This window comes from Anabas testudineus, chromosome 3 (genome assembly GCF_900324465.2).
Source record: "Anabas testudineus chromosome 3, fAnaTes1.2, whole genome shotgun sequence".
Classification (NCBI taxonomy): Eukaryota; Metazoa; Chordata; class Actinopteri; order Anabantiformes; family Anabantidae; genus Anabas; species Anabas testudineus.
Genome location: NC_046612.1, coordinates 25,882,712 through 25,906,371, shown reverse-complemented (window position 1 = coordinate 25,906,371; position 23,660 = coordinate 25,882,712). Strand labels below are relative to the sequence as shown.

The 23,660-nt window shown below is 40.5% G+C and overlaps 3 protein-coding genes across 3 annotated transcripts; 1 reads left to right on the top strand and 2 right to left on the bottom strand.

The window, feature by feature from the left end:
* The first annotated feature begins 1,607 nt into the window (after positions 1-1,607).
* On the top strand, positions 1,608-9,951 carry mtch2 (mitochondrial carrier homolog 2). Its single transcript, XM_026377903.1, has 13 exons — positions 1,608-1,725; positions 2,902-2,986; positions 3,521-3,627; positions 4,388-4,414; positions 4,920-4,976; positions 5,731-5,788; positions 5,877-5,928; positions 6,015-6,074; positions 6,348-6,441; positions 6,594-6,641; positions 6,725-6,792; positions 6,884-6,959; positions 8,912-9,951. The coding sequence occupies exons 1-13, from the start codon at positions 1,639-1,641 to the stop codon at positions 8,996-8,998; spliced, it is 906 nt and encodes a 301-aa protein (XP_026233688.1). The 5' UTR covers positions 1,608-1,638; the 3' UTR covers positions 8,999-9,951.
* Positions 9,952-10,375: 424 nt separating this feature from the next.
* On the bottom strand, positions 10,376-12,556 carry znf414 (zinc finger protein 414). The gene is made up of 5 exons (XM_026377902.1): positions 12,427-12,556; positions 12,073-12,183; positions 11,699-11,804; positions 11,084-11,622; positions 10,376-10,701 (listed from the first exon to the last, which is right to left on the bottom strand). The coding sequence occupies exons 1-5, from the start codon at positions 12,464-12,466 to the stop codon at positions 10,532-10,534; spliced, it is 966 nt and encodes a 321-aa protein (XP_026233687.1). The 5' UTR covers positions 12,467-12,556; the 3' UTR covers positions 10,376-10,531.
* Positions 12,557-12,620: 64 nt separating this feature from the next.
* On the bottom strand, positions 12,621-23,508 carry ankdd1a (ankyrin repeat and death domain containing 1A). The gene is made up of 15 exons (XM_026377901.1): positions 23,309-23,508; positions 22,708-22,811; positions 22,190-22,288; positions 21,352-21,450; positions 21,146-21,250; positions 20,585-20,683; positions 19,845-19,943; positions 19,366-19,464; positions 19,151-19,249; positions 18,540-18,638; positions 18,344-18,442; positions 17,847-17,942; positions 17,161-17,362; positions 16,488-16,619; positions 12,621-16,255 (listed from the first exon to the last, which is right to left on the bottom strand). The coding sequence occupies exons 1-15, from the start codon at positions 23,340-23,342 to the stop codon at positions 16,194-16,196; spliced, it is 1,527 nt and encodes a 508-aa protein (XP_026233686.1). The 5' UTR covers positions 23,343-23,508; the 3' UTR covers positions 12,621-16,193.
* Positions 23,509-23,660: the final 152 nt, after the last annotated feature.

Genomic DNA, 23,660 nt, shown 5'->3' with positions numbered 1-23,660 from the left:
TTTTGGAGCATGGAATTGTTATGCTGAAGCATTCAGAGTTCCTTTCACTGGAAATAAGGGGCCAAGCCCAGCTCCTGAAAAATGCCCCCTCCACCAACCTTTACGCTTGGCACAATGCAGTCAGACAATTACCGTTCTCCTGGCAACCGCCAAACCCAGACTCGTCTATCAGATTGCCAGATGGAGAAGGGTGATTCGTCACTGCTTTACACCACTGCATCTGACACTTTGCATTGCACTTGATGATGTATGGCTTAGATGCAGCTGCTCTGCCATGGAAACCCATTCCATGAAGCTCTCTGCTCACTGTTCTTGAGCTAATCTGTAGGCCACATGAAGTTTGGAGGTCTGTAGCAATTGACTCTGCAGAAAGTTGGCGACCTCTTCGCATTATGAACCTCAGCATCGACTGAATCTGCTTCGTCAGTTTACGTGGTCTACCACTTCGTGGCTGAGTTGATGTCAGATTTGCTGAATTTGTTGCACAGGTGGCAACAAATCTATCACAAGTACAGTCACAGTTCCACGCTGGAATTCACTGAGCTCCTAAGAGCGACCCATTCTTTCACAAATGTTGGTAAAACAGTCGGCATGTCTAGGTGATTCATTTTATACACCTGTGGCCATGGAAGTGATTGGAACACCTGATTCCAAATATTTGGATGGGTAAGCGAATACTTTTGTTAATATAGTGTATCTGTAATTACATTGTGACTGGTCAAAAAAGCTCATTGACTTGAATGGGAAATCTAATTTATATATTATTTATTTATTCTTTAAGATATCTACAATTCAGTTTTGTCCATCTTTAAAGTGAATACCTAATATTATTAAAATGGCCTGCCATATCAGTCCTAATGAATGATTCAATCCTTGGACAGTGCTAACATTATACTACCGCAATGTCAAAAACAAAATATGCAGAGGAACTACAGTTTTCAGGTAACTTTGCAGTAACTGGTTGTACACTTTGGTTTTACCATGTCAACAAAGTTGTTTCCATTGTCTCTTTTATATGGTGGCTTCTGAGAAAAATGATAAAATGACCATCAAATGCATATCTATTATACAAACAGTTTGTAAACAGTTTGTTTCTATAGTCCTACAGTATATAAAGTATATTTGTCTAGCGGTACTTGGAGGCAGTGGGATTAACCACATAGCCTACTCAGAGTGGGGTTGCATGAGGTTTTGGCACAGTGGACGGGGTTAACAACTCCCTGTGATTGAACACCTCTGTGCATGTTTGTTGTAGTACCACAACAGCTACCTTTTGATTTTATTAAAATAATGTTTTGCTATTTAGTTAACCAGGTAGATCCAGAAGAAGTTATTGCCCTCTTTTTCACACAAACACAATCACACACACACAAATAGAATACTAAGACCAGTCAATAATGTGTAATAGTATTGCTAAAAACAAAAGATGTTAATTGTTACGGTTCTTTTGTAATCTTAACTCTTTACCTCAAATGATCTTTTTAAAACCACTTCCACTGTCGACGGTAGAGCAGCGCCAATGTCGCATGTCAACACTAGATGGCGGTAACAGTGTAAACTACTAAATGATGGGCGAGCTCTGCGCCTCAGACACTAGAAGAAAGAGAAGCACTTCCTGTCTCCCCAGTCGCTCCAAAAATGGCGGACACGTGTGGCCAAATATTGCTGGGATCAGGGCTCACCGTCCTCTCCCACCCTCTGATGTACATAAAAGTCCTGATCCAGGTAAGTGTTTGTGCAGACGCTTTCGACATCACGTTGGTTAAGGAGCTGTTTCACACTCTGTTAGCTAGCTGGTCTTTGTACATTTTGTCTAACTCTAATAGCTAGCAGGCTGAGGTGGCTGTCAAAGTCCATTGAGAAAAAACACAGCTTCATGTTGCCTCCCCTTGCAGTAAATTGAGGTACAGTTTAGAGCATGACTAATGACCTTTCATTAATTAGTGTCATACATTCTTAAATTCGTTGTATTAGTGAATGCATAGCTGGAAAATCTCCGATAATTATTGCCACCACATTATAGCTGCGTCCGTTGTCCCTGTGACCTTCTGTTTCCAAAATACTCGAGTGAGCGGAAGCCAGGTGCCAGTTCACTCTTTACCGAGGTTTCCATTTACACAACATCCAGGGACACGTTATCGTGCTCACACATATTCGCAGTACCAAGTTGTTGTTTTTTTCTGTTTTCTAACAAGTAAGGGCGCGGTTATGTTGTTATAAATGGACATGCTAGAGATAACGGCTAACTCTTCACGTTACTTGGAGACACTGCCCGCCACTGAAGCCCATTTATCGCTGTTTCAAGACATTTCACGCTGAAGTGATTAAGTGATTTCGAGCGTCTTTTCCAGGAAGCTGCGCTCAGAGCGGCTTTGCTGACCCTTTAACAGTAAAAAGGTCAGGGGCGAGCTAACGTCTTTTCTCTAGCATAGTGGTTCTTCGTATCGTTACACTTAGTATTACAACACAAACCACTAACTTAACTTGCCGACTTCGTTTAATTGTCTTAAAAACGGTTTCATTGGTGAATGTAGCGCGAACACAGTATTCGGGAACATGTCTTGTTTACTGACCGCTGCCCTTTAGCCTACTGAAGTAGCTAACACTAGCAGTTGCTAACTAGCTAATGTCAGTGTTAATTCTATGTCCTCATTGAGCTAGCCTTAACTTATTTTAACTAGCTTACTAGCTACAACGAAAGTTTTAAACACAGGAAGAGTGACGCACAGACAAACTTGTACATATTGTTGAAACTACAGTATAAAATTGATGCAGCTAACAAAGTCACCAAAACATTGAGAGGGGGGGGGAGAAACCGGGAAGTGTGATAAGAGGAGTCATTCAAAAGGTATGTTCAGTTCACATGCTTATCACTTGCTATGACTGTTGCTGTGCTGTTAGGTAGGTCATGAGCCACTCCCTCCCTCCCTGGGCAGGAACCTGTTTGGCAGACAAGTCTACCAGCTGCCTGGACTGTTGGCTTATGGTGAGTGTGACCCGTCAGGCCAAGCCTTGTGTTTTTTTTTTTTTCCCTGTAACATTCGTTGCTTCAGTGTAAATGGGATCTTCCTCCCAGCATCCGACATCCATTCAGGACAGTTGTTTCAGTCCTGTAATGCTACAGCAGCAGAGGAGTTGGATCGTAGAGCCAGCTGTGACTGTGTAGAGCTGCAGTTTGAATTGCAGTTTGTAAACGACTATGAAAGAGGCACAACTTGATGGGAAAAGATTGCATCCTGTAGCCAGTAACGGTGTGGAAATAGCAGCATAATATATACCTGTCTAAAAATACAGCAATCCAGTCTTACAGGCAAAGAATCTTCAGTCTATATTACAATCAGTTTTCTTGTTCAGATAATTAATGTTCAGTGTAGAGATAACAGCTAACTGCATCTGTTTTATAACTGTAATATTTGTGTTTTTTTTTTTTTTTTTAGATGTCTATTTTCTATAAACATCACACTTTTAAAAACTGCCTTTAAAAACTTATATCCTGCTGTATGCCTTCTGATTGTTTTAGCAAAACATATTGTCAAAATCGATGGAAAAGCAGGTCTATTCAAGGGACTTGCTCCTCGGCTCTGTGCAGGCACCATCGGCACCGTTGTGCACAGCAAAGTCGTGCAGGTACGGTAGAATGTCATCACACTTTGGACTTGCTCCTCAGATGTAACATAGCTATGATATGATGGGCTTGTGTAAAGGAATAGTGTAGTCATTGTCATTGTGTAATTTGATTAAGGTTTGTTGTCATTGCTGCGTCACAGTTCTCTCATCTCATTTCTCATCTGAAAGATGCTCTGTTTATGTGAAGTCATAAGTATTGTATTGCACACTTTTATTTTCATGATCTATTAATATATCAATATCAGTTTGTTGATATTACCTTACAACTAAATCTAGTTGTGAATAAAATGCCAGAAAACATTGAAAACAGTGTCCTGAACAGTCCAGTTCATTGACATTGGTATAAAACTGAGAAAAGCATTTTTTTTTTTTCAAAATGGAACAATATCCTTTAAATATACTAACTGTTCAATCAAATGATTGTTTCAGCTATATTAATCACAGTGTTAATAGTCACAAAAGTATGGCTTTGGTTGTGTTTAAATTCTAACTGTAGGCACCATCAGTGAAAAGTTGTGTAGTAGTGCAGTAGGTAGGTATACAATAAATGCAATATGGCAGCATAGGTAGACATGGTTATAAGAGCTAATGGACAAAAGGATACAGTTGGGACTGTGTTGATGTCCGGTGTACATTTTGGATACAGTATTGACTTAATCTAATATTAATGTTAATGTGATAAACATGACTTGCCAGGTAGTAACTGTAAGTCTGTACTCACTTGGGCTGTTGTAAAATCTTAACCTCTACTTCCTAACAGAAATGTCATGAACAAGACACACCTCAGGTAAAAACATTTTTTATATTTCCTGTTTGAATATATACAAATTTGACTGTGTTGTCTATATTGGCACTAAATATTTGTCATTGATTGACTGAGAGAAAGAGGATCATGATACAGACATGTGGGGCTAAAATAAGTGTAAGTGTTTGTAAGCTGAAAGAGATGGACTAAGAAAAAGCAAAAAAGCGTTATAAAGACAGAAGTGGGTTGTGTGCCAGTTTTGTCTAAAGGCTTAGGAAACCTTTTAAGACCTCAATAATGATCCCTGAAATTTCACTAGAGAAACCTAGTATTGGTTCCTTGCCTGTGGCTCTGCCGGCCAATAAATTATTAGAAATGAATAAATCAAAATAGCCTAATGTAGCCAGTGTTCACAGTTGTTATATAGTTGCTATAAAGAAAACAATGGAAATTAACTCCTTGTCCACCCCTGTCTGTTCTGTCATTTAGCATCATCTGTCTACTTTCTAAAAAAGGATTACAATATTTACAAATATCTGTTTTCTAGGTATTGGGCAGCCAGCAGAAGGCAGGAGATGGCTCCCTACAGTACGTTGTTAACGAGGTAAGATGCTTCTGTGGTTATGGGATAATTTGAAAAAGCAACACACCAAACAAGAGCAAATTCAAACTACATAGGTGTATTTTACATTTCACCACTCCACACTTTATTAATTTATCTGTTTATTATTCTACTGTTATTCTAGTTTGTCTTTAAATATATTAAATCCTGATTTCTTTAATAGACACAAAATCTGCGATTTGTCCGTTTTAATGAACAGTTATCATTTATTTGAATTCAACACATTTAAAATTTGATGCCTGGCACATAAAAAGATTAGCAGGTTAGTTGATACTAGGTGAGGGTCATGATTAGGTTTAAAAGAAGCATCAGCATCATGATGGCAATCTTTGCAAATAAACAAGGCTCATGGCATAAGTATTTCACCATCTTCATTTCAGAGAGAAACTATCATGCTACTGGCAAAGGAGTACTTTAGGGAAAACTGCTGTCACTTAAATGGGCACAGTTAAGATTTAGGGAATCTAACAACACGTTTTCTACTAAGCTTAAGCTCAAATTGTGATTTTTAAACACTTCAGTTATTCAGAATGGCCAGGTGGAATCTAATGGTGTAGTGCCTCTTTAACACAGACCTCCCATTATTGCAAGAGGAAGCTGTACATTACTTTAGTGCAGAAATGCTGCTGAATACTCTGAATACTTCTGTGGTCAGGCGAGTCCATGTTTCAACTTGTCGTTGGGTTCTCAGTGCCAAAGATTAGAAAGTGTGTTCAGTCTACCTTCCTCTCCACAGACGGCCAAAGAGATGATAGCTCGTTCTTGTGCCACCATCGTCACACATCCTTTTCATGGTAAGTTATGAATTTCTGCAGCTTGTACATTGTGATGCGTTTGCACATATCAGCACATCAAGGGTGTTTACCCTGACATATTTTTCAGTGATTACCTTGCGGTGTATGGTCCAGTTTATTGGGAGAGAAACAAAATACAGGTAAAGTTTAAATGTTTCAGGCATAAACTGCAATTGGGCAGCCCACTGCAAATTATTAAAATGTTGAAATCAAAATCTGTTCTCAGTGGGGTGTTGGACTCCATCTTCACAGTCTACAGAGAAGAAGGCATACTGGGCTTCTTTGCGTAAGTTCGATTCTCCTTGTGGTATTTTTTTGTAATCCACCAAAATTAAATTAATAGTTTCAGTGTTAGTTTCTTTTACTTTACGACAGAATGCTCCAGTATAGTTTGTGTTGATGCACCATGCTTTCAAATGAGCACAGACTACACACAAATCAAATGTAAAAATGAAGTGCTGACCACTGGTGTGCTGCGTTATAACAGTCTTGCAGTGTTAAGTTATAATTTTCACACTAGTGTGAAGATGTTTTGACCAGAATTGTTTCCTTTTTTCAGTGGTCTGATTCCTCGCCTGCTTGGTGATGTCCTGTCCCTGTGGATCTGTAACCTGCTGGCGCACCTCATCAATACGTATGCCATCGATGACTCGGTATGCCACTTCTTATACATCACTGTTCATTTAAGCATTCTGTACTGTTTAAAGGGTTGGTACTTGACAGTCACGTGACAACAGCTCAATATGTAGAAAGAGGTACAGTCTGAAATCTTAAATTAACTCTGTCCCGCTCTCCCTCTGTACAGATGAGTCACACGGGTGAAATCAGGAACTGCTCTCAGGCTGTGACAGGAGTAAGTGTGTTAGACCTTAGCAGTCACCTGTCCACCTCTTTGTAGCTTGTTGTGTGATCATGTTCTTCTGTTCTTTCTTTCAGTTCTTCGCCAGTATGCTCACCTACCCTTTTGTTTTGGTGTCAAACCTCATGGTCGTCAATAACTGCGGGTGAGCATGCAGCTTATTTAGCATCGTAAAATCCTCATCTTCCTAAAATACTCTTATATCAAGCGCACTCATAATCTCCATTGTCCATCAGGCTTGCTGGAGGCCTGCCTCCCTATGCATCTGTATATCCCACCTGGGTGGACTGCTGGAGGCATCTAAGCAGAGAGGTAAACACATCATATACATTGCAGCTGAGCGACAATCTGTATTATTTTTAAATTTCACATCAATATCTCATCATGGGGGAGGAATTATACAGCTATAGTATAGACCAGGGGTCACTAACAAGGCGGGCCACGGTCCGGATCCGGACCCAGAAACTGTCCCAGACGGACCCGGAGCTACAGACCAAACCGAACGTTTTGATTCCAAATCTAGCTGGACACCTTAATTTTAAACGGCGCAGCTATTTCAGTCTTTACGGTAGTTATTTAGTGGACGCAAGAACGCAATGGCCAATTGAATGCGAGTTAAGCAATCCCACGTGACTTCACTTAGCCAATCGATTCACGGAATCAGGAATTAATAAACAAAGATGTCGATAACAGAGAGAGAGAGACAGACGACAGAGAGGAGAGAGACACAGACGACAGAGAGGAGAGAGGAGAGAGGGAGAGAGACAGACGACAGAGGAGAGAGGGAGAGAGACAGACGACAGAGGAGAGAGGGAGAGAGACAGACGACAGAGGAGAGAGGGAGAGAGACAGACGACAGAGAGGAGAGAGGGAGAGAGACAGACGACAGAGAGGAGAGAGGGAGAGAGACAGACGACAGAGAGGAGAGATAAGAGGTAAGAGTTGTTAAAAGAACGGTGAGACTTAAAGAGGAAGAGATAAATATAGAAATGTCCAAAAAGAGATAAGTGGACAGTGACAATCGAGTTTTTAATCCAGAATGAACAGACTCCTTTCTGTTCATATTACCCACTGGGAGCACTAAACTATTGTGTCTGATATGTTCAGAAACGGTGGCTCTTATTAAAAGTACCAATGTCAAACGGCATTATGAGACAAAACACAAAGGTTTTGAACACACATACCCACTGAAATCTGAAGTGCAATCACAGAAAGATGCTAGTCTCAGAGTCCAGTATGATCAGTCCACCAGGATGTTGAGCCACATGCTCAGTTTGATGTTACATAACAATAAATTTGTCAAAAGGTTTTTGAATTGTACTGAATTAATTTGATTTGACAGTCAGGTATTGATCACGCATATTGTCAGTTAATCTGAAAAAGGATGGGTTGCTTGTCTGGGATATTGTAACTATACTAGGGCTGTATACTGATAAGAATGTAGCTTCTGAGAAAAAATACAGTGTCACAAAACACGATATTGCAATACTTGTGTGCCAACATTTTTTTACATTCCTGAACCTGACGTGGATGGTAGAGAGCTTACACACATCAACACACTTTTGAAAACATGCACAGAACTTACTGTAAAGCATGGATACAAATATCTGGAAGTCTGCAGTATCAGCCTCCTGTCCAAAAATCTTGTTGGACTTAAACGTCAACCCAAAGCCAGTCTTACCACAGCTCACTGTGTCTTTATTACCCAAGGATTTTTAAAGTGGCCATTTTATGCTCAATTTGGGGTTTCTGACTTATTCTGCAAATATATGGAACAGCTCCTCTAACCTTGAGACAGAAACATCTGGTTTGAGCCCCCACCCTACTCTGATTGGCAAGCGCTTTAAGCCGTGAAATACAATGACTAACTTTTTGTCTTCAGGAAAAGCAATGTTTTATTTCCTTTACAGCTAAAAAGCACTTTCTCTGAGACACATCCATCTCTGTACAAACACTCAGTGGTAGTAGCTCACCTGAGACGGTGAGATGTCATAATTTGTGGGTGCAGTAGCCCAGAACGTATGGCCAGTTAAACTTTAGCAACGTCAGATGGTTTAGCATTTTTGAAAAACCTCCTCTAAAACTAAGAGAATTAGCCAGAGTGATACCTGGGAGTTACACTACCAGCATACATAGAAACAAGAACACAACTTCACACAAGTACATGTGAAACATCAGAACATGTAAACCATAACGTCAGATCAGTCAAATATGTAACGGCTCCTGTTAAGACTCCACTAAACACTTGTCCGTCTTCTTTCCAGGGCAACATGAGCAGAGGCAACAGTTTATTTTTCCGGAAGCTTCCAGCAGGAAAGATGTACGCAGTTGACCAGAAGAGATTTTTTTAAATCCTGCAGAGAACTGAGTTGATCGTAGCTGTGGTAATAATAAAAACAAAACATTGCCTGATCCTGGGGTTGGACAGTTGGCACTTAATTGTTTTTTTTTTGTACACACTTGTTTACTACAAGCTTTTTTTTCCTTTAACAAGATATGAAATGAAAACATAATTAGATTTCAGCAGGTGTTGTTTAATTAACAGAGGTTTTCTAATTGGAAGGCAGTGTGAGGTGTGTCAGTGACACACAGCATGTGATTCTTCTTTGTAAATCCACATGTGCAAAAATGAATGACAACAGCTCAGCAACATGTCAGCTTAATGTTATGAGAGTGTAAATGCCCCCTTCTCCCCCAATGTTTTTAATATAGATAATCTGTTGCTAATGACCCCCACTCCTCCCTTCATCCATGTGATGGAATTAGTTTGTTGAAAAAGCACTTCAGTCTGCATGTGATAATGTTTATTAATTCACACGTTGATGACCAAGTGGGACCTCGTCATGTGGTAGTGTCTTGATGTGTTAATCATTGTAAAGCTCAATGCTGGGCCGGAGAATAATGCTAATGAAGACAGAAGAAGTGGTAATTGTCTAGGAGCATGAGTGGGTGTACAGAGGTACAGAGAGCATCCTGAGCTGACCAAAGTCTTTGGCACTCTGAACAGTACTTATATCAGCTTGCTCTGACTGACCCAAAATAAAAACAAAAGCTCTTTTTTTTTTACCTTGTCTTTCTTGTAAAAGTGTCTGCTGCAGACTGTGAGAAGTAAAATGGTGCTTATACAACACATTTATACCACAACTGTTTAGTGCATATGTTCATTAACTCTATGCATTGTAACAATTTCTCTGGAACACTGCTTAATAATTATTCCTTGATTACTTACGCATTCAGCCGATCCATTATTGTCTGCCAGGCTTTTCCCCTTTCTGTAATTAAATTGACCCTATTTCCCTTTTTACATATTATGTTTTACCTCTTTGTACATATCCATATTGTGCTGCTGCTCTGTGGGTTAAAAGTATGCTGTGCGAGTTTTGTCCATGTTCAGTCAGTAACTCTGTGTTCGATACATGTAGTCTTTTAAACAATATAGTGAACACGCACCTTTCCCAGATATCTACACCTGGCTTGACTTAGCAGCACCTTATTCTTATCTTATTCTGGCAAATGTGCAACGGAATAAGTCGGGATGAACTCATCAGAATAGTTCAAGTCCTGTAATAGTGTCCTGCGTATCTGGTCTCTGCAGACCTACAACTACTGTACCAGGGCCAGTATTTAATGTGAAATAAAAAGCAACACAAACACACTAGAGCTGCAAATCGCTAGCTCCAAATTAGAGAGAACAGTTAAATAATTAGAGAAAACCCGATGTGCAAAAATTCAGTTTAAGTGCTTTGTGGAAATGCATATTTTTATGTGTCTCAAGTGGACAGTTTACAAGTTAGTGCTACAGACAACAAAATGTAAATAAACCAGACAGAAATGTCCATTAACAGAAGACATTTCTTTTAATATACATGTAGGACAAATCCATGCTATGTGTTGGCAGCCGAGCTTCCTGTGTCTTCTGCAGGTTTGTTACCACTGTGATAACTGCTGATGTGTTGTGTCATTTCCTTGCGGTTGGTCGCTGTTTGGCCACACTGCACACATGTGTAGCGCCCTTTAGTGTGTTCCCAAAGGATGCGTCTGTTGTGAGTTGTACCTAACGCACAGAAAAGACATTCCTGTGTTAATAAAGGAACTGTGCACGGTACACAGTAACTATTTTCTCCAAAACCAAAGTGACATGCTAAAACTTGGCATTAATAGTGTTAGTGACCGGAGACAGCAAATTCCATCCACTGATTGTGATGAAAGCTAACAAAAGCTGAGAAGTGGGCTTTGAGTTAAGATGGACCCAAATAAAATCCGTTAAATACATTGAATCTTACAGTGCAGGGAAAGCTTGTGTGCAACTTTGTGCAGACATTTAGCATCTGTAATTAGTTTATTATCAAAGTATCCCCTGAGGGCACTGTGAAAGGAAACGGACAGAAGCATCTGGCCAGTTACAGCTGTGTGCTTTAGAGTGATGTGAGGCTCACCTTGATTCCTCTTCCAGACTGCTGAGGACCCAGAGGGAGAGTGAGGAGCCGATCCTGGAGCAGGGTGGACAGGCTCAGGAGACGTGGACTGTGTCTGGCTCTGATCCTGGGCATCAGGGTAGTCAGAAGCTGCTGCTGGCCCATTCACGTTCATAGGTGGAGGCATATTAGAGGTTCCATTCCTGATTGGAAGCTGGGGAGCTGTCTCTGTGAGCTGCTGAGTGGGAAGCTGGGGAGCAGAGGTCTCCAAGTGCGCCAAGAACGGGGGACCAAGCACAGGAGGGGCAGCAGAGTCTGGATGAAGAACAGCAGCGTGGAAGGAACCGTCTCGGTTTGGAACCTGAGAGGCTGGTTGCGAATCCAAGTGAGGTGGGTCCTGCTCCATGACTGTGTGGGTCACATTCGAGTTGGGTGCAGCAGCAGGCTGAGGGGGAGTTGGTTCAGTTGACTTAGTTTTGCCTCTGGGCACTTTGGAGCAGGTGTGCAGATGAGTTAGGAGGCCGCGGTAGGATCGCAGCTTTGTGCGACAGCTCTCACACCTGGAGAAAAAGAGATCTTACGTATGAACATACAGTGAGTCAGCTGTGAGTGCTGGACCTTGAAGACCAAACTTACAAGAAATAAATGTTGGGTTTGTGATGATGCCTCATATGCTCCATCAGTTTCTGCATATCGGGGAAGGAACCACTGCAGCCGACAGTGGAGCACAGCAACACTTTTCCTGAGCAGAGAACAGAGAGTTTCACAGCCTCCCCTGCTCATCTCCAATACAAATCACAGCTAAACACAATTTGTGGCTTTCTGTATCTTTGCACCATTAACATTTGCACTGTTTTGTTTCATGCATTTAAATCTTGGATGTGCTTGTTTAAACGTTGCATTAGCTTCAGCTGAATTTTAAAAGCTCTTTGCTTTTTAATGTCTTCTAACACAGTGTTTGTGCTGGGAGAGAATCTCTTCACATCTTCTCAGGTTGCACAGGATCTTACCAGGAAGAGACTGAGCTGGGATCTCATGGTCTTTAATGTGACTTTCCAGGGCGCTAATGTCTGTGTACACCCGCTTACAGCCGTGTAAGGGACACGGTGTTCTCTTGTTTCCTGAATTGGAGAAACAGCACTTTAGAAAATAGCCGTAACGATATCGACATGACGTTATAATTACATTTGTTGAATTTAACGTTAAAGAGATAAGAAAAATGTCAGTAGCATTAGCTAGTTGGCTGACATGCTAACTAGCTTGCTGGCTACTTTAGCCACATAGCTATCATCGTTAAGCACAGCCGTAGAAATAAATGTGTCTTGTGTCTGCAACGTTTGAGCTACATGATGATCCTCCATTACCGTTTTCATCTTTCTGTGACACTGCGCTGCTTGTAGCCATCACGGCTCCACTGCTTGTTGTTCTTCAGCGACAATAGAGCCCGAGTCATGACGTCACATCCGGCCCAAGCTAAAAAATTGTGCTGAAAAACTACATTTCCCTTGAGGTCCCTGACACTACAATGACGTCAGTGCGCCGATCAGTTAAAGGATCACTTCACCAATTAACCACATATCAGATTACAAGTCTGACGTGCATTCATTCATCCACAGTCTTTGAAGCACACAGAAGATAAATCTTAACTACATAAGAACAGGAGAAACTCGGAATGTGTATGTTTGACTTGTGTATAGTTAGAGATGATCTAATTTGTTTTGTGGCATTTTTATTAATCTCAGGAACATGACAAGAGGAGTACCTCCAGTACTTTAATTCATGTAATAAAGTCATATACATACACAGTGCAGAAAATGCTGGAAATAGTCAATAATAGTTAGATAATAATCAATTATCAATGAGGGGTTTAAAGCCCAGCCAGGTTTTTAAAAACATTACTTTCTACACAGACACATAAAGAGGCTCTTGCAAACACAACTTACATTTATACCCTACGCATATGACAACAAAACTCTTAACATGCTGACATGTAAACCAGTGATGACCACTGAAAGAGGTGCATTAATGCTGAAATACTGCAGGACAGTGGTACAACATACTAAAGTACGACACTATGAAACCATTAAATATGACAAGAGGATAAAGCTAAGTTTGGAAGAACATTTCAACAAAAGTGAATTTCTGTTCAAAAACTACATTATATCCATTAAAATGGTTTATTGTTCTATAACATGCATGGACAACTGTAGTGAGTGAGGACCACAGATTTTGTCTTTGTGTTTCACATAGCTGAGTTCAACTGAGCATTGTTTGAAACAGGGTGTTTTACTCGTGTTTCTAGTGCTGATGGAATACAGCACTCATCTACAGACAAACTGAATGTAATACCCGTGTTAAAAATAACAATAAGGCCACAAAGACATAGAGGACTGCTGATGTCCGACCACAACAGTTTCACGCCTGACCGCAATGGCAACAGTAAGAGACGCTGCTAGGTTTATCTGTATCTGTATGATTCACTCCCACACGTCTACAGTGTAGTTCACTTGTGTGAGAGCTGTTGCAGTGCGTGGCTTGTGTTGTCACTCTCCCTGGTACGTTTAAGGGACTGAGTGAGGTTTCTTTGTATAGCACCAATCTAGAGCAAACACCACAAAGTGCTCAGTGAAATGAAGAAGAAGAAGAAGAGTCTAAACGGCATCACAATTTGGTCCTTGTCAAAGTCACTCCGAATCGTGCTCCTGGCCATCTGTCTTGTTGCAAACACAATAACTTCAAGAAGTGACTGTTCATGTGATGTCTCCCACCTCTTAACAGATACTTTCTCACTAGTCAGTGGTTTCAAAGTTGACACTGACTGATGTAATATTTTTTACAATTTATTACTTGAATTTACACAGATGACATGGGGTGTGAGGTGGAAATTGGAGAATCGCTCCTTTAATACATTACTTACAAACACCTGGATGATGAATATTTGGATAGAGGATCAATACATCAGACCAGCTACGTTTAAATGTTTCAGCACAGCTGGACGAAACACATACAGTATTATGACAATGTTATCTCAACTTTGTTTTGTGGCATGTGCAAAAGTTGAAGGCAGGCGACTGTGAGGGCCATTCTGAAAACTGGTAGATCTGAAGACAGCATGTTTAGCATCATTACAGCCACCCTGGAGTCTTTTTTTTTTTTCAGCTCTAGTTTTCTGCACATTTTCTCACCAGTCTAATGCGTAGTTCTCTCTGAAATTTGTCTTGGTCTTCTCGACCTCTGAAGTTTCCCTACACTGCCATCTTTTAATTACATTTTGCACAGTATAAACATGACACAGCTGCTTAGAGTCACCCATTGCTGATGAGTGGTCACACGAGCAGTCAGGTTTCCTAATGGTTTCATAAATACTGCTTCAGGCCTGATAAGCTAATTGAGGTCTGATGCCTTGTAAACAGAATCTGAAGTTGTGCTCACAATAGGAACACACTTACATCACCACACAGCACAGGTGCCTACATTTTTGCACATGCCACATTTTTCATTTATTTATTCTTGTTGTTTAATTTATTCTGTTTTATGATCCTAGACAGGCTGTGTTTTTAACTTTCCCATTAAAATTATTTTATTCTTACATTCATAATTACTCTTAGAAAAAATTTCCTACACATTGCAAACACATGTAGCTCTACAGCAGCAGTAATCGTAGATCTTGTCTAGACATCTTGTGATTTTATGTCTGCTCTGAAATGAAAGACATATCCTTTTGTACCAATTAAAGCAGTTGGCACGTCTTAAAGTTGTGTGTATTTTCTTAAAAAAAAAAAAAAAAAACAAGGCTGAATTCAGTCAGGTTCATGGCAAATGAATACAAATTAAAATTAAATTAAACAGATTCCACTTGTGCCACTACTTGTGCTTTTGTCGTGCTTTTGTCTTGAGCTTTTAGCATAGAAACGGATAGAATCATATAAAATATCAACTTTTTTTGAGCCTCAAGAAAGCAGGATGCATGACAGTTGATGAGTTAAAATACTGAGCAGTGAGGAGGCTGTTGTCTTTTTAAACATGGTGTTTCATGTCTGCAGTGTCTCGGCTTAGCCCAGCAGTGACAACTCATGCTTGCATGTTGTGACTTTGGTTTGTGGTTTCTTCCTTGCATTTTGTATCTTTGAGCCTTATGATTGGTCAGTGAGACTTTTGGAACCCTGCTTTGGTTTAGTGCTTATTTGGCAACTTCAATTTAGTGCATTTAGTAGGAGTTTAGAGTAGGTAGGTAGGTTGTGATTTTAACTTATTGCCTGTTGCAAAACGGTAGATCACAGACAAATTAGGAAGACAGCCTAAAAAAACCTGGATGCACTTGAAGGGAAGAGCTAGAAACAGATTGTGGATGCTCCAGCTTGCTCTGCCTTTAGTAGAACACACATTGCCTGTTGACTAACACCAGCTCCAGTACCATACCACTGCTGCTCTCTTAATTCACTCTTTTTCTATTTGCCTGTTCACTGACTTTGTGAATTATTGCTGACTAACAATTTAAAGTCTCACTGGGGTTAAAAATAAAGGGAATCATAAGTAAAATGTTACCTTTAAGTTGAAACTAGCACCTTAGAGCTGTGAAACCTTTTGGCGCGGGGCTCTCCCTTCTAAGCCATCAGAGTATTTCCCAGCTTTGTATTTATTGTACTTTGAAAATGTTGTTAAAACATGAAGGACTGTGCAGAGTGTAGCAGATGGTAGAAGAGCTTAGTGGAGCAAGTAGATTGAGGGCAGGCTGGAGTCTCATGCTAGCACCAGCTTCACGCCACTGCTGCTCACCCTCTATAACATCCTTTACATTCTACTGGGCATGTTAAGGGATGTCAAGCAGTCATAATAAGCTCACATGTTGTGTCTTCAAAGCCCTTTGTGTAAACAGATACAGTACAGTGTGAATGTTAGCAGCTGGTGTTCTCCCTACACACAGTAACAAACAAAAAACTGTGATTTTAGGAGTTTATATCCATCCAGTTCTTTTTAAGCCTGACATAAGACGCCTGCTCTGTCAGCGAGATTCAGTGAAGTATGAATATGTCAACAGGTCGTGTCGTGGACAAATTAACGCTGCCTTGTTCTGACAAGAACTGAACCATTCGTGTTCTTGTGTTGCCTTCACAGTCACTCACAGTGTGGATCACATTGCAGAGCACATTTTGGGAGAGCTGCTCTCTGCGTTGGCTTTCTGCCGGATGCACTCTGGAGGATTAAAAAGAGGAAACAGGTCGTCATGCACCTCACTTAAAATGCTAAACCTCGCAGACAGTATCATACAGGAAACAGAGCAGAACAAATACAGCGCCAATGCATTTACTTGGTCTTAGTATAAAGTCAAACGCTAAGTGACACTAATGCAAGGCTGAAAAATGACACATCACTGTTCGACATTTACAGGAAAGATAAAAAGCACAACATGGTTTGCTGGACTCACCTGCCAAGTCTGTGCGTGAGATCTCCACCAGTCCCTCGTACAGGCCTTTGATTGGGTTCTCACCCGCCATCAACACTCCGTGAAGCCAGATCAACAGCATGCGGTGACCATGCTCTTTGAAGCTTTTCATACCTACAAGTTCAATTCAGAATTACTAGACTTGTCAAAATCTTTAACTCTGATTCCAAAAAGTCGGACACCATGTAAAAGAATTGAACTGAGATGAGATTCTTCAATATGCAAGTAAAAATGTTGCCAAATAAATTCCCTGTTTGCATTTCGGCTGCAACCTGGAAACTTCAGGCTCATTCGATAAGTCACAAAGCGTGGTACTCTAACAGAGGAGCAGAGGAGCTTTCTCCTTCACAGAGGGCATGTGTTTGAGAAATAAATAAAAATAATTAGAGAAGAAAATCTACACCACCCTCATACAGAATAGGTTTTAAACTTTACCTGATCTTCATAAAAATCACAAATACCAGCAAACACAATATTTCTAAGCTGATAAAACACAAATGATGATCTTTGATGTCTTTATTTAACACACCCATTAAACACAGGAAATCCAGCAGGAAATCGCAACTGGTTCACTTACTGTATCTGTGCTTTAACTATGGAGCTGGAACTCTGTTCACCTGTGTAGAAACCCGGGCCCAGGATCAGCACAGCTCACCTGTCCACTGCTGTTCTATAGCTCGCATGTGTGCGTCGCTGAAGTCCCAGTGTTGTGCAAGAATCTTCCACTCCCCACGGCAGAGGTGTTTGGTGGCCAGGCTCCACAGGACAGACCGTATGTGCTGTGTCTCTGGTTGGCGATCCTGCTTGAAGCGCAGAGGCCTCCCCACCCAGGAGTCCTGCTCACCGCCCATGTGATCCTGAAGCCAACAGTGGTTTTTCATACACAAAGGTACATGAAACATGTGGTGTGATGTAACGGAAATCTGAAGCTACATATTAAACAATTATCAAAACCAGTAAATCAATTCATCTGAATTTTCAGGATAGTAGGGATGTTGATGTTAAATGCTAATGAAATGAATGAAGCCTAAGGCAGCATCACTGTATTTATTGTCACACAGCTATTCTAACCTACAGCTAACAGCACAGTATGATGCAGTCTCTCTACATCTTGTTTAGAGGCTCAGTTTGTTTTGTAGTCGGAAAGGCACGCTGCCTGTCAATCACACATCCTGCTGATCCAATATGTTACTGGGTAAGACGAGGGACAGATACAGTACAGTGTGAATGTCACATCTAACACACACACACCTAACACATGCATGTCTTTGGACTGTGAGGGGAAACTGGAACACCTATAACAACCCATATGGGCAGGTTCGCATTTCATGAAAAACTCACCTTCTCCCATTTATAAAAACGGTCAGCTTTGATGATCATATCAACCAAGATGACATGGTTTCCTCTGGCTGCCACCTCCAGGCATGTTTTCCCCTGCTGCATATATTAAATATAATCGATAAGATGTAGTTAATAATGGGTGCATCACTCATAGCACATACAGGTGTCATACTTCCTGCTAAGACATTAAACGGCAGAAATGTAAAAACAATTCTGAAATTGATGCCATAACCTTGAAATGAATGTCTACAGTCTAGTGCAGGGAATCTTAACATATAGTTAAACTGGTTAAATGGCTTTAACTTGGGGTTGACTACATCAGTCACTGAAATGATTTGTATGGAATTCTAGTAATAATTGGGTTAGGTCATTTCAGTGCTTTACACATACACATAGTATGTATCTCCTGTATTTACAGTATGTGCCAGGTAATATGACCTATTTAAAATTTGAAAAGCTTCTTTCTGCTCTGAGTGTGAATATGTGCTGTGTGGTACCTTATCAGTCAGATTGAGGTTTACACCAGATATCAGCATCATCTCAGCAAGTTCCTGCCAGCCGTGCTCTGCTGCTATGTGCAAAGCAGTCTGCTGTCTCTGTGGGCCACAGGACAGAGGTTTGTTGTGTAACACTGTGTCATTTCTAATAAGAGCCATCACCACATCACAGTGAAATGTGCAGACAAAGACTCACACTATCAGTGATGTCCAGTTCACAGTCAGCGTCAACAAGCTGTCGGCCCACCTCAATGTGATTGTTGAACACAGATATGTGAAGCGCCGTGTTGTGTTGCTGTTGATGTGGTGGTCGAAAGACACAAGTAAAGAAATATTCTCCAGAGGTTGACAGCATTACAGCAACAGAAGTGATCACCATATTAAACACCTTGCATAGCGACTGCCCTGGTTTTATCAGTGTAATTGATAAGACACACACACACCACTAGCACTGGTCAGGGGCCACTCAATTCTACAGGAACCTCTGCCATTGTGGCAGGAGAACCTGGTTGCAAACAAAGATGGCAGAAGATGTTCTAAAGTTAGAAGCCCTCTTTTAATCGAGTGTTTAGTTTTTTATGTGTAAAAACTTTATAAAAATCATAGTAGCTGGCAGTATATTTAGACAAATCCAACCTCAGCATATACCTCAACATATGTACTATTATTTATGTAACACAAATGAAGTATTTCAAAGAGTCTGGTGGTCTTTGTCTACAGTCAGGTGTCTAACTGTAACACAAACAGCATCAATAACAACAATAATTTTACAGTTCAACAGTTCGCATACGATATGACGTTACTTGCATTGTCTACTGCGTTGATGCTGATTCCTGCATCCAGAAGTAAACTGGCCTCTCTGTCAAAGCCGTGCTGGGCCACGAAATGGAGAGCGTTCATATTGCTCTGTAGACCGGAGAAAACAAATATTTAACCTTTCAAATAGCAGTGGAGGGATTAAATATATTTGATACATATTTTCTGACTACTCAAAATGATTATTTTAAATGAACAATCACTACGTTAGTTTGTGCATTGACGTTACAGCCAGAGTCCAGCAGCAATTTGACACATTCACAGTGACCTCCATCAGCTGCCAGGTGCAATGCTACGAGTCCATCCTAAAAACACAGATGTGTTTCAGTCAGAAATAATCAGTTCATAGAGGAATGAACAACAACAAAAACTCACTATTACCCCCATCACTTCCTCTGAAGGAGCTTCAGGAAAGGATCTTTCTGGCCAGTACGAACAGGAGAACTGGTCGTAGTGTTGGTAAAAACTGTGCTAAAACGTGTTAAATCTAAGTACATTTGCTGATTGAAACTAAAAGACTGCTACTCAACATACAATACATTCAGTATGTACTGGTGATGAGCAAAGCTGCTACTGTGAAATTAAAAGGTATAGGTAAAAGAGAAAATGCAAACGGGCTGCCAAGCATGCTCCACATTCCCTCTAATTAAGTACTAAGGTTTGCGGCCTGCTCCAGTGCACTCACTATGTTCCTGTCATCAACATCCACTCCGGTCTCCACCAGCTTCTGCAGAACCTCTGTGTGCCCGCACTTCGCTGCTAGATGCATGGCTGTGTTCTTTTCCTGTAGTCCAGACATAATATATTACGACCAGAAACCTACTCCAAGACAACTTCCTATACATAATGAATATGTTGCATTCATGTATTTAATTTTCCTATTTGTTACTCTAGTTAATGCTGCACATTTTGGAGGGTCATTTTCTCTTTCTATGACTAAAACCTACGAACTTTGACATCTCTCAACCGTAAATCTGTTGAATCTGTTCAGCTGATCCACTTGCTGCACCAAGTGACAGGGTCAAGGGGACAGTTAAAGTGTTGTTCACGTTGAATACACGTGAACAATACATACTCTCCGCTATTGGATCAGGCATTAGCAAGATAAATTGGCTGGTATTTTTTTACTGCGCAGTATCTTTACACAGGATTTAAAGTGAGTACAGATCCTGCTTCAAGCTGTTTGTGTTAAGTATTAAAACTCTGAAATGATGGATGTATTTCAGTTTGCATTAGCTTGACACAGGTGTGGCCATGGCAACCTAACAAAAACTCAACTATTAGATTGAAGGAATTTATGGTTTGAAAAGAACTTCATATTTAATTTTCTTCAAGCACAACAGTCTGAAGTGTTTGCTTGTTTCTGTGTGTGTGTGTGTGTGTGTGTGTGTGTGTGTGTGTGTGTGTGTATATGTGTCTCACTACCTTGTCCTTCAAACCATGTGTGCAGCCCACTCCAATCAAAAACTCCACCACTTCTAGTTGTCCGTGTTCAGCAGCCAAGTGAAGAGCTGTCTTTCCTGACTGGTCAAAAAGACATCAGCATGTTACACACTATATAATATCTAAATATAATGAACACAAATAAAAATCTGTTGTGCTCTTTGGCAAACTTCAGGCATGCAGCAATGATTTTTTAGTAAGCGGCAACTTCCTTTGTGGTGTCCTGCCATAGACACCCTGCTTGTGTAACTGCCAAACTAATTTACTAACTTATGCTAACGCTCCAAGGGTTCACATACTTTTTTAACTTGCACTGTGTGGTTTTTATGGTTGTTCTCAATAAAGACATTAAAGACCAGAATTCTTATGTGTTATTATTTTAGACACATTATATTTGTTCATACTCTTGATTTAAATGAGGATCTGATCACATTTTATGACAAATTTATGCAGAAAGTCATGAAATTCCACAAGGTTCACATACTTTTTCTTCCCACTGTACAGTCCTGTTCTCTACACACACACAGTCCATCTCACAGTCACCTTTTCAGCTCTGTCCAAGCAGATGTTTTCCAGGTCCTCCATGATGAACTCCATTACTCTGATGTGGCCTCGCTGAGCAGCACAGTGCAGTATATTGAGACCATCCTAACACACACACACACACAAACACACAGTGAGATATCAGCCAGACATCCACCTCATACAGTACTTTGAGTGCAGTGGCAATGAAATAAAGCAGCTCTTACTTTATTTTCACAGTTAAGCTTTGCTCCACAGGACACCAGTATCTGCAGGATCTTTAGGTGACCGAACCAGGACGCCAGCAAGAGAGCATTCATGCCAAACTGTGGACAAACATGTCAAACTGTTACACAACCTTGAGGCTGACAGTCCACTGATCAGCCACAACATTAATATCATCTGGTGTTTTTAATTGTTTTTGTTAAGACTCTTGCTGGTCCTTTATCTGGCTCCTCTCTCTGTTGGCTGTGCAGTTATACTGGCTTACCAAACACTCACTCACTTTCTGCTGGGAACTAGTAATAGTCCCCCTAGTAATCACAGTTCATAATCAACTGTGATTAGGAAATGATCAGAAGCCAAAGGACTACACCTAAATATGACCCCACTCTCTCATCCTCCCAAATAGCAGAATAATAAACACCTTTCCTAATTATGCCTGCACTGTATAATTATTAACCCTTGTGATGAACAGTATCAAAAAAAATCACTAATCAAGTGCACTATTCTTTATTTATTTACAATAATTATATTTATACCATTATTTATTGTATTACATACAACAAACTAACAACTAATCAAAAAATAGATAATACATTAATCAAAAAAATATATATCTGGAATAATTGACAGATTTAAAAAAATCTATAAATCAAGCAATTTAAAGATAATAGTTGTAGCCTTACTTTGCATAGAAAATACAATGGAAAAGAGTTAAAATATAAATCTGTGTAACAAGATTAAGACTGATGGAAGAAGAAACTGTGATATGAATGAATTTGTGAAATTAAAATAATAACGGATTATTATTTTTCTGTTAGGTAATGAAAGTTGTGTACATACAGAGTCCGCTTCATCCACTTCAGTGTCGTGGTCCAGCAGCAGACGTAGAGCCTGTTCACTCCCAGCTCCTGCTGCCCAGTGCAGTGCCTTCCGGCTGATCTATATACACATACAAACACGGAGTAATCCTCAAAGTATATCATCACGGGTTTTTAAAGCACAGCCATGAACCTCTACTAACAACTGGAGCCTATAAGCAGGTAACAGAACATGTTGAACATGGGCAACACCTCAGCCCATTGTTTGTAGCTCACTTTTGTCAGAGATGAAATTTCACTTATCAATGGCTGAACATGCTCGTCCAGGAGTGCCACTATGTCATGTACATGTTCTAATGATGATCTCTCCATGTAAAGTGATTGTAATGGGAAATATGAATTTAGTGTACAAGCTGAAAATAGGCCTTAATTAATATTGGTTTCATCTCACCTGTGACTTTCCTGCTGTGATAAAAAATGTAATGAATTAAAAGCTGTGAAAGACACAAATGAAAAGTGATAATCCAGCAGTGGATTTACTTTATTCTTGGCCTTGACATTCACACCCTTCTTGATCAGCTCCTGCATTTTCCCCGTGTCATTCCTCCTGGCAGCATCATGGAGCTCCTTCTCTGACCACAGCACTGTCACAAGCCACAGAAGAGAAAGGATTGAAGTGTGTTCATTTACAGTACATTGACTATTTGACAGCTTTAACGTATTGTAGCAGGTCTGAGCTGGGGGGGGAACTTTCCATTTTAATTACGTTACACGATGCTAAACTCGTCGAAATCGCCCTTTAATGTTTCCTGGTCATTCACGCAGTTCCTGATTAAACTGGTACTGCAGAGAAAACACACTGGGAAACGTGTGCTAGTCTTTTTCCACTTTTTATGACAAACAAAGTCGACAAAATAACACATATAGTAGTATAGTAACAGTAGTTTGTAGTTTGTAGGTATGAGAGCACGAACACTGTGGGAAACAGAACCAGTCCACATACTGAAGACATAACGGATACAGATGTAGTATCTGAGAGACAGGGACACACACACACACACACACACACACACACACACACACACACACACACACACACACCGCAGAGTGAACGTCGACGCTGTCTCATAACGTTACTTACAGATCTCGTCCTCCGACATCAGGTCGTCCTCCATGTCGCGGTGCTAAGTGCGTCTCTTCCCTCTCACCTGTCTCATCGTAATGATGTGACTCAGTGTATTTTACAGCACATGACGATCGTCGGCTGGACGCTTTAATAAACAGTCACAGCTCCAAAAGCTCCGATCGCATCCACGGTGAAAAACACACAGTTAAACAGGGAAGAACGCCTTCCGGTCAAGGCCTTCAAAATAAGACGAGGAGCTACAGCTTCATCCTTAAAGTTACTGTTACTTCCGAAAGTGGTAGTGAGATTATTATTATTATTATTATCAGCACATTGGGGAGTGCATGTACAGCATATTAGTAATATT